This window comes from Sinohyriopsis cumingii, unplaced genomic scaffold, assembly GCF_028554795.1.
Source record: "Sinohyriopsis cumingii isolate HCF-2022 unplaced genomic scaffold, ASM2855479v2 utg002020l, whole genome shotgun sequence".
NCBI lineage: Eukaryota > Metazoa > Mollusca > Bivalvia > Unionida > Unionidae > Sinohyriopsis > Sinohyriopsis cumingii.
The window spans coordinates 283,185-294,561 of record NW_028316107.1 but is presented as its reverse complement, the minus strand read 5'-3'; the positions used below and the strand labels follow the sequence as shown (position 1 = coordinate 294,561).

The window sequence follows — 11,377 nt, the reverse complement described above, 5'->3', positions numbered from 1 at the left end:
GTGGGAGCCACAGTGAGATGGCCTTATAACAAAGTTCATGATACATATAATTTATTGCTGCTTAATGAAATGAGATTCATGACCATAATCACCTTATAACAGGAATAGTGTTATAATGGATGGTCTTATAGTGAGGGAGTGCTGTATCATGTACTGTGACAAAAGGACATTATAATTATTGATGAAGCTATATATATATATATATATATATATATATATATATATATAACCAAGTAAGGTACCTTAGGTTTAACCTGTATTTATGCTACAAAAAAGGATGAGCATTATTGCTCCCTAAAACTAAGTAGTGATATAGGGTTTGAAAATTCACTTCCCAAACTCAGAATGGCGAGAGAATTTCTAGTGTTCATTGGCAATGAAACTTTTTTGGGGCTGATGTGTTTCTTGTTGACAAATATTGCAGACTTTGTTCACTCGAAGTCCGTTATTTCTTCTAGAAGTTTTCTTTTTTTTAAAGTTTATACGAGCACCTTGCTTTTTCTCTTCAGTACTAATAAATGCATTATTCACAAGATTGTAAATTATTACAACAAATAAGGTATCACAGATATTATCTGTATTTCTGATACAAAACGATGAGCATCATAAAACAGGCTGCTCAATATTACTCTCAAAACTAGTGATGTTGTAGGATTTAATGCCATTTTTCAGCACAAGATAGGCTGTACATGGCAGCCAGTATAAATAGTGGAGGAAGAGCCCGGAAAACCCAGGAAGGAACCACCAGCCCACGAGAAGCTACTGGCAGGCTTTCTCACATACCTACATTGGCCGAACCCGAGACTCGAACCAACGCATACAGAGGTGAGATGGCAGTGATGCGTAACAGTGAGTGCTTTAGACCACTTGGCCACTAGGGGCCTCCAAAACTAGTGTTAAAATTAGAGTTTGAAAATTCACTTCCCCAACTTGAAATGGTAAGTGACAATTTTTGTTGGTCAAGGGCAACTACTTGTTTGGGGCTGACATGTCTTCCCTTTTTTAATAAGAGAACTCATAAGAAATTGATGTAAATGAACAGATTTTCATAAGAAAAACCAAAGGTTTTATTTTATTTTAGCTTGCTTGTCAGATTTATACACCCCTTTTCTTCTCTGATTTGGCATCTCTCTGGCACCCTGTGCAAGCACACTGCTTGTATGTAGCCTGCATTGGACTGATTTCTATAATTCCATATTGATTAGGTTAACATATTTGATACTTGCCTGACTGAGCAGAATAATTTTTTTTTTACTTGACTGGGCAGAATAACAATTTTGGTACTTGACTGATTGGGCAAGTGGATCCCAGCTATAAAAAAAAAACCTGTTTATGATTCATATCATTTATCAGAATCATCATTACGTGTCCTTCATTATATCTTGGCATAGTATATATTTCAACACATGTACCATATATACTTGCTTACAAGTTGAGTCCAAAATGCAAACTGCGCTGATCCAGATCTGCCATTACATAATGCACTGGTAGATCTGGGTCTATGCAGTTTGTTTGGAGTAACTAGTAGAACAGGTAACAGAGATCTGCTAATGCATTATGTGATGGCAGATCAGTATCTATGTTGTTTGGAATTTGAGTACATTTGATTTGGTACTCTGATCAGTTTTTTTTATTTGTTGAATACACACCAATTGTGATTTTTACAAATCACATTGAAAGGTCTGACAGGTAATTATCGATCTGGAAAGACAGTAGAACCCCTGCAATTATCCAGTCTATGAACTTAAGTGCTGTCAGTTATGAGGATTGTTTTGTTGTAAAACCAAAGAAATTGATATCAGTGACAGGGTCTATTCTTGGATGGAATTTGATAGGTTTTTTTTTTTTAAATTGTGCATACAAATTCAACAAATAATGAATGAAAGTTTCACATATTTTAAAACTTTGCCATTATTTTTTCAATAAATCACCTGTATATTAAATTAACTTACCCTTTTTCAGATGGAATATGGGATTTCCATGCTAACTTTTCAGTTATAAAATAGACCCTGCCCACAAAATGAATAAATAACTTTTGATTTAGTTACAACCTGAATTTAATAAAAACATTAACAAAGAGGTACATTCTTAAAGGACACGCGTAGAAGGCACATATAAATATCTTTCAGGATCCAACCAGGGGCATCAACTCTGATAAGATTTGCGGGGTCATTAAGGCTTTGTTTGGTATTTTCCAGCAGTGACATTTAATGTTAACAGTGCAATCTCTTATAGTCTTTCTGCGTGGGTTTGAGTCTAGGATTTGGCCAATGTGGTTATGTGAGAAAGCTTGCCAGTAGCTTCTCGTGGGTCGGTGGTTCTTCCCAGGGTTTTCCTGGGTTCTTCCTCCACCATTAATACTGGCTGCCATGCATAGCCTATCATGTGCTGAAAAATGGCATTAAACCCAACAACAACAACAACAATCTCTTATAGTCATCTTCCATACTAATTCTTGACAGCAGTTTGATGTGCAACTCGGCAAGCTCTAGGTGCCCATGGTTGATAGAGATAAACCTACAAATCTAAAAAAAAGTGGGGGAATTATATCATGAGAAAGTCAGTTGATGGCTTGGTAGGCAGAATTCCTATGTCCAGATTTAGTAGTGTATATTTTCTTCATTGTTATAGGCTGCTGAAAGTGAGGCAGATTGTTCAGAAGGGTGCTATGGTGACTTCCCTCTCATCCAGTCGAAAGAGAAGGTGGGAAGAAAATTGTATAAACTGAATGAACTCACTCCAGCTTTGAAAGACCAGAAGATTTGGGTACGTGCTCGGCTGCAGACCAGCAGAAGTAAAGGTACTCTCTTTTTCCTTATTTGGTGTTGATAATAATGGGTCATTGAATTTGCTGCTGCTTTGCGTGGACAGGTTAAACTGTTGATGAGTTAGTAGTTTTCTTTAGAGGGAGTCACTGAGTTTTCAGAAGATGCAGATTCTATAGACTGAGTTTACCAGAGTTATGAGCCAGTGTGTTTTTAGGATGAGTTATCAGCCAATACACACTCTTTAAGCAGAGTTTATCTGAGTTATCAGCCAGTTAACATTGTTTAAAATGTGTTGACATGAGATATCAGTGAATACACATTTTTTAGAAAGAGTTTAACTGAATTAACAACCAGTAGACAAATTCTTAGAGTTCATTATATACTCCTGCATATTTTATTGATCAGTGAAATGAAAAGCAGTGATGTACATTTTTTGGCAGTATCCATGATATATCATTTTGCATACAAAATTCTTAACATGGCATGCTAAGGTAATGACAGCCTATAGTAATTATGTAGAAATAGAATCTTATTTGAAACACAAATTAACGGCAGGTGCCGTGTTTTAAGCTGACTTGGCAGGGTACAGTGCTGGTTGCTGATAGCCTGCAAAGCCATTTTAATTATGACAAAGTCTCTTCTGAGAGCACCCTCTCCAGCAATGTTGTCCTCAGCTCACTAAGCAGGGCAGGGTGATGGTCATCTGATAGGGCACAGTGATGCCTACTAGCCGGGCCATTTTAGCATGATAAAGTCTTATTTAAGGGAACCCTGTTTGTGAGAAAGGGCATTTTTATGCTCACTTTGAGCATATCAGTTAATATGTTTACTGCAAGTGGATAATATGGGTAAATCATGCCAGTATGATGTGCTTTTGTCTCAAACCTCAGTGAAAACGACTGAAAATCTGTCAGTGTTGCAGCAATTGAAGAAAACCAGATTCACTTTGCAGAGAGCACATGTCAATGTGGTAGTCACGTGACACCAACAAAAACATCACTGACACGTGCTCGGTACTTCTTGAAAATGGTTTTCTCCACCCTGCTGTGATACCAACAGGTTTCTGGTCATTGTTCTTAGAATGAATATGTTTAGAATTTAGTGTGCATTATATTTATTTGCAAACATTAAGTGACTTCTATATAATATGTCCAAATTCTATGTACAACATCTTTGGAAATTTGTTTATTGTCGATATCAAGTGACTGTATGACCTCTGATGTCATTGACATGTTGGTTGTGAGATTTGATATGGTCATGTGACTTGAAATGCATATGGCCAGATCCAGGTCATATTGCAGCAACGATGTACTTTCATGTAGTCTGTCAGTGGATTAAAGAGATGACAAATGCTATGCTCATGATTTTTGAGAAAATAAGTCATATTTCTATTGATTTCATGCATGTATATCTTGATGAAAGGTCGTTAAAGTTTGCTGGGCTGGCTAGTAAGCGGCTACCCAATGCCGACACCAAATGGTGAATTCCAACTTTTCGATAGGGAAAATGGACTCTGACCCTACACCCCAACAAAAATGCCCAAATATCAAAAATGGGGTGACAAGGGTCAGAGGAAACTCAGACTATGGTAAGGGTGGAAGTGTCAGTAACTACCAAAGTAGACAAATAAGATAGATTTGAAAACTTTATTAGCATCATCAAAAAATACTCAAATTCTGTTCAAATCCACATTTATTATTGAAATAAATTAAACAGGAAAATTGATATTCGTTCCAGCTCTATCCTTTTTTTGTTACTTGATATAGTACAAGATATATCAAACTAGTGTTCAGATTTGATGGAATGGAAAAGAGAAAATCAGAGGTGGATTTTTTAAAAAATTGCCTTTAATAACACTGTGATATTTTTTTTTACAGTTCTGAATTGGACATTCTGGAACATTCTGTTTCATGCATCCTGTATTCTTCATGAATACATTTACTGTGTTTGAAAAGACACATTCAAATATGTTACAAAATTGGCATCTTGGTTAGTTTTTAAACTCCTGAAGTTGACCCAAGGGGGGCCTGGATTTTGGGGCGAGTGGGATAAACTTTGGGAAATGTGGAGAAATATGTTGAGTAACATTCTAGTTAAATCAGTGAGTGATGCATTCTTTTTTTAATACCATGTGTAATCAGGTTTCTTTACTGCCAGTGTAAATATACTTTTGTCAGTTATTACACTTGCTTAGATCAGGCATTGGCACTTTAGAACTGCTGTCCAGGTCTGCATGGTTATAGAGTGCTGAATGCCAAGTCATATTCCTCCCTTTAATTTCATTGTCATTTTTAAAACATACTACATACAAAACAAAAGTACATCTTGTATAAAATATGTTTCCAAAGAGTCCGGTGTGCCATAATTGGCATGCATGTCATACAGAGTAGCTTGCCAACAATTATACCCTAAAATATATACCATTAGTATTAATTCCTTCAGTTTCAGAAGAACGCCCCTTTGCCACTAAAATTAGAGCTTTGGGCATAAGGTGCCTGTCTTTCCCATCACTTTGTATAAGAGTTCCAGCCCAAACACTAAATGGGAACTATTTAAAATGGTGCAGCCTGTAAATTTTTCATTTTAGGTAAGTGTTTGGGATGTATTAAAGCTGTTACTCTTTTTCTTAATACAGGAAAACAATGCTTCTTTGTGTTGCGACAACAAAAATGGACGGTCCAGGCCCTGGTTTGTGTTGGTGATAGAGTCAGTAAACAGATGGTCAAGTTCACTGCAGGGTAAGGTGACAGATTCAGAGGTCCATGAATTGCATCTTCCACTGGATAAATGACAAATCAAAGATGAGAAACATTTACTAGAATACATAACACATGAACTGCAAAGTTTTGTGATTATTTTTTAAAAAAATATTAGAGTAAATTTATTTTTTGTTTTCCTGAACTGGATTTTTACTAGCTGTTATCTATTCTACATCAGTGATTTTCATGACTTAGATATGAAGCTGTAATAGACATAAATGTATATGATTGAGACACTAAACAATGGTGTACATTTTAGACATATATCAATTTTTTTAGCAAAGAAGAAACAAAATCACAGATGAAATACAAAGTTAATTTGCAAATTTACCTGTACTTGCAAACATGATAAATTTGACATGTAACTTGATGTGTCTAATAAGGTTTCGACTTCAGCAATTCTTTATTTTTCATGTAGTATTTATACCTATTACGTACAGTAATTAAAATTCAGACAGCTTGAAAACAAATTCAATTTACATTTCATTTCTTGAACAAATTAGAGCTGGAAAATCTTGTACTACAAAACTATGTAACACTTTAAGTGTTGATTAACATGTGCAATTTTAAATCAGCAAAAAGTGCGTTATTTTTTCAGCATCAACAAGGAGTCTATTATTGATGTCGAAGCTTTTGTCCGAGTTGTGGATCAGAAAGTAGAATCCTGTTCACAACAAGATGTGGAGCTACATGCTGAACAGGTATAAAAAAAATTACCATGTTTCTCCATTTATTAACCAGTGTCTATCTTTGACACTTTAGACAAATTTATCCCTAAAAAATGTCTATCTTTAGACAAATTTATCCCTAAAAAAAAACACACAGTGTCTATTAATAAGCCTACACATCACATTTCATCAAATTCCAAACATGGGCTAATGGAACTTAGTATAGCAAAAAATTACGAATCAATAAGATTAAACATACTCTGGTTTCATAAATTTTTGGTCTTGTTTTTGTGATTTTGTAAATAATAAAAAGGCCATGGGTACCTAAATTGGTAGAATAGTCTGTGTCAGACTTCGTGTATTTAAAGCATTTGCCTAGAATACAAAATTGAAATCAAGTCACAAGAATCTTTGACTAGTAATGATGCCTGAACAAGTTTACAGCCACTTTTGAGATACTGAGCTTCAATTGCATCTTAGATTGAAATCATAACCGAAACTATACATACAACAAAGGTTAGTGACTTGAATGGTTAAAACAATACTACCATTAGTATAAGTACCAATCAAACCCATGTCAAGATCAGTCCCTTACACAGTGCTTTCATCAGTGTCTGCAGCAACAAATGGAGCTGATGCTGCCAGTAACACAAAGTCAAATGGTCATTGAAGTGTATCTGTGTGACCTTGAACTCAAAAGACTGTCTGTAAACTTGCACCATTAGTATATTTTGATGATATTTTTGTTAAGAGTGCTAAAATTCAAGTTAGACCCAATATATATATTAGAAGCTAACTTCGAACAAAATGTTATTACCCTATTATGCACTACACCTACCCCCTGATAAAATACACACATATAGGACTTTACGGAAAACGATAAAACACAAACAATCAGGACTTTGGCAGAAAATGAAACCTCCTATTTCTCTCCTATTCATTTCATTGAGGAATAGTAAAATCAAGGTAAAAGCTGTGACAAATAAATCAAAACTAAACAAGTTACTCAGTGTCGGACAATACAGTAACTGGTATATTTGACTTCATAGATATTTTCTGAAGAAAAGAATATACACTGAATTCTTGAAAGTTTTCTGTCAGGAACTATATGAATGTGGTACTTTCTTCAAACAGTTTTCATTCTCTCTTTCTCAGTAGAATAAGATTTTGGGTTATTTTAAATTATGTGCGTGTAGATTGGATCCTGGATTACTGATTACGACATTGCATAATCAGCTATACCATTCTGCATGGTGTAAATGTGCAATTTAAAGTACAGCATCACTGCAGAAGGTAAATACATATACACTGGAGCCTGGATTGTGGGTTAGGGATTGTACGTAAAGTGCCAAGCCTCATTCTCATACTATTGTGTCCTTAAATACTAATAACCTTTTTATTTCCTTACTGATTTTGTATATTGATCGAAGGCAGTGAGTGGAACTGTGTATATATTGAATGAAGGCAGTGAGTGGAACTGCTTGTATATTGATTGAAGGCAGTGAGTGGAACTGCTTATATATTGAAGGAAGGCAGTGTTGAATGGAACTGCTTATATATTGATTGAAGGCAGTGAGTGGAACTGCTTATATATTGATTGAAGGCAGTGAGTAGAACTGCTTATATATTGATTGAAGGCAGTGAGTGGAACTGCATATATTGAATGAAGACAGTGAGTGGAACTGCTTATATATTGATTGAAGGCAGTGAGTGGAACCGCTTATATATTGATTGAAGGCAGTAAGTGGAACTGCTTGTATATTGATTGAAGGCAGTGAGTGGAACTGCATATATTGAGTGAAGGCAGTGAGTGGAACTGCTTATATATTGATTGAAGGCAGTGAGTGGAACTGCTTGTATATTGATTGAAATCAGTGAGTGGAACTGCTTGTATATTGATTGAAGGCAGTGAGTGGAACTGCATATATATTGATTGAAGGCATTGAGTGGAACTGCTTATATATTGATTGAAGGCAGTGAGTGGAACTGCGTATATATTGATTGAAGGCAGTGAGTGGAACTGCTTATATATTGATTGAAGGCAGTGAGTGGAACTGCATATATATTGATTGAAGGCATTGAGTGGAGCTGCGTATATATTGATTGAAGGCAGTGAGTGGAACTGCATATATATTGATTGAAGGCAGTGAGTGGAACTGCATATATATTGATTGAAGGCAGTAGTGGAACTGCTTATATATTGCTTGAAGGCAGCGAGTGGAAATGCTCGTAGATTGAATGAAGGTGTTGAATGGAACTGGCATCTACCTCATACTGCATAGATACACCTGCATTGAAACAAAAACAAATGCTTTATAATGAAAAAATAATTTCCAAATGTTTGAGATGAAATAATCAATCACATGTAATGAAGTCTAGTTCAGATAGTTGAGCTTGACTGATCATTAGCGATGTACAATGAAAGCAGGTTTGTGGGAGGAGGGTTTTCTGCATCACCTGTGGCTCATTCTTCACTGAGTTTAAATTAATAGTTTGAAGCAACCACACAGTCTATAAAATTTGGTATCCCAGTAGCTCCAAAAGAATGGATGTATTTTTTCTGTGCTTGGGACATTACATTTTAATACAGGGATTTAACTCTTGTTAGGACATCCTTTGGATTGTTATGAATTCTCTTCACAGATTAGGGTACATTTATGCTGTACAGCAAACATGATTGAATAAAATACATTTCTCAGACTTTGTATAAGTTGCAGATGTGGTAAGGAACCACTCTGTTGGTTTCAAGGGTCATGGTCATGAGTACTGTGATGAAAAGAAGAAAAATGGTTTAAATAGCTTGCTATATCCTGATGCTAATCCCCAGTACAAGGTGAATTCCTTCCAATTAATAATTGCTGGTCTTAGAACAAAAATAACATGATCCCAGTCTGATGCTTTCATTACTTCTTTTATTCAGAATATTTTCCTTGCTGTTCTTGCATATCTCTGGGCACTATTATTTTCACCATTTAAAGTGTCATCGGCGTAATTGCTGCCTATCATATATTTTTCTTTAGTAGCATTTGACATTTTCTTTCCCCAGATCTCTGTTCAAAGCGTTCTGGCATTTTGGACACCAGAATCCTCTCCAGTTTGGAAAGGCTTTCAGGGACACAGTCTAAAATGGACCCTCTGCTGCTTCCCCCCCCACCCGCCCCCCGCCCAGGGCCTTCAAATTTCTGCCCATTTCAACCTGTTTAAGGAAGAATCTGTTAACACAAGATCGAGACACATGCTGTAAATGTTGATGATGCTGTTTGTGAGGTTCTTCCATATCAGTTGAGATTCTGCCTTGGATACATGAGAGGTTATGCTTGAGCATATGAAAAATCTCTTGAGGGCAGCTGAGATTTTATTCAACAGCTTCATCCCTACAGTGGTCTTCTAAGATCTTAGGGATCAGCAATGCTAGTCCCTGGTTGCAGACTCAGTCTCAGATTAACTGGCAAAGAGATCAAGCCGGTGTGTCCCAGGAGAACTGCTATACCCATTTTAAGACTCTCTCTCACCTATCTTTTGGAAGAGACAGCGTGGCTAGAAGTGCTCGGGCAGAAGTCTATGTATCCATCTACATGTCCTCCCTTGCCAAGTGTCTCTTTTCAAAACATCCCAATCGATGCCAGACTAAACTTTTTTCAGGGACATTGCTGGATTTTATGGGAAATTTATGGGTTCATTGCACAATAAAAAACTATTACCGGCTTCATTTTCAGGACTCTTCATTACTAACAATGATCCCCATCCCCAAGGGATGTGGTTTACAACATTCTAAGTAGAGAGGACACCATATATTCACAGTCCAGGACTCTTTTCCCGGATCTTCAGTTTTTTTTAAAAAAGGGAAGGGGGTATTTAATATAATATCAGTCTTTTCACAATCAGAGAAGACTCTTTATGAATTTTTAAGATGGAGACCTTCAGCTCAGTCGTGAATGCAAATGGTTGAATAAATAGTCAATGTCCTTAGACTCCAGGATCCTGCTTTCATATTCCCATACTCCATCACACAGGAAATTCTTGTCATTTTGTCTGTTCTTGGAGGTTTTTCAGGTTTGTGTACTTTCTTTTGGTTTGGCTTCTGCTGATATAGCCTTTATCAGGGTGATTGGTGAAATAATAGCATACTCAAGGTCATGAAGGGTAGAGATATCAGAATTTTAGAAAAAGTCAATCAGGTACCCGATGATGCTAATGATCGGTTACCAGGGTACCTGATCAAAGGGAAATTATATTAAATGTGAGCCTGAACAGCTTTGTTGTAAGTTCGTACATGCCATCACAAGAGGCAAAAAGGTGCAGTTTGAGCTTAAAAAGAGTGATCTATATATTACATGCCATAATTACATAAAACCTTATGAAAAATGTACATTTATTTCTGCTACTTACCCGGATCTGCAGTTACTTAAAATTCTTGTCACAAATCGGGTAAATCCATGTGGATTAGTACAAGAATACAGACACAAAACAAAATGATAAATTGTTTATACACAACATTCACTTTAACTAGTCTACATCACGTTTTACTTTTGCTTAAAGGTCATAAAGTCTAGGTCCACAAATTTTGTTTGCTATATTATTTTACTGTAGAATTCCTTTATCAAAATTTGTAAAGCGCTGTTGATTTGTCCTTTTTCTGATGTTGTTGTTGTTGTTGTGGGGATTAACGCCATTTTTCAGCACACGATAGGCTATACATGGCGGCCAGTATTAATGGTGGAGGAAGAACCCGGAAACCCCCCAGAAAGAACCACCGACCCACAAGAAGCTACTGGCAAGCTTTCTCACATACCCACATTAGCCGAATCCGAGACTCGAACCCATGCAGACAGAGGTGAGATGACAGTGATCTGTAACAGAGAGCGCTTTAGACCATTCGGCCACTCAGGGCCCCTTTTTCCTGATGTAATATGTTCTTCAGTTTAACAAAATCCCTCTCCTCTAACATTTTTCAGTCATAAACATCCAAGAGTCACATTGATAAAGCCATTTCATTTAAGAATATTTTGGCGTCATGTTTTTTCAATAAAGACTGGTTCACTACATAAGTGTGTATCAAACTATAATTAATCTGTGACAGAAGGTTTTAGATTCAGCAAACCCATCCGTTTTCTTCAAAACATGTCATGTACAGTTACTGTAAATAGAAAATAAGGAAAGTGTTTGATTACATAGCCAAATG

The 11,377-nt window shown here is 36.3% G+C and overlaps 1 protein-coding gene across 1 annotated transcript in view; it reads left to right on the top strand.

The window, feature by feature from the left end:
• Nucleotides 1–2,607: 2,607 nt before the first annotated feature.
• LOC149771229 (aspartate--tRNA ligase, cytoplasmic-like) overlaps nt 2,608–11,377 on the top strand; it is a 35,232-nt gene continuing 26,462 nt past the window's right edge. The window contains exons 1-3 of the mRNA XM_089948695.1: nt 2,608–2,800; nt 5,404–5,506; nt 6,126–6,228. Of these exons, the coding sequence (XP_089804821.1) occupies nt 5,487–5,506; nt 6,126–6,228 (123 nt within the window). The 5' untranslated portion in view covers nt 2,608–2,800; nt 5,404–5,486. The remainder of the gene's footprint in view (nt 2,801–5,403; nt 5,507–6,125; nt 6,229–11,377) is intronic.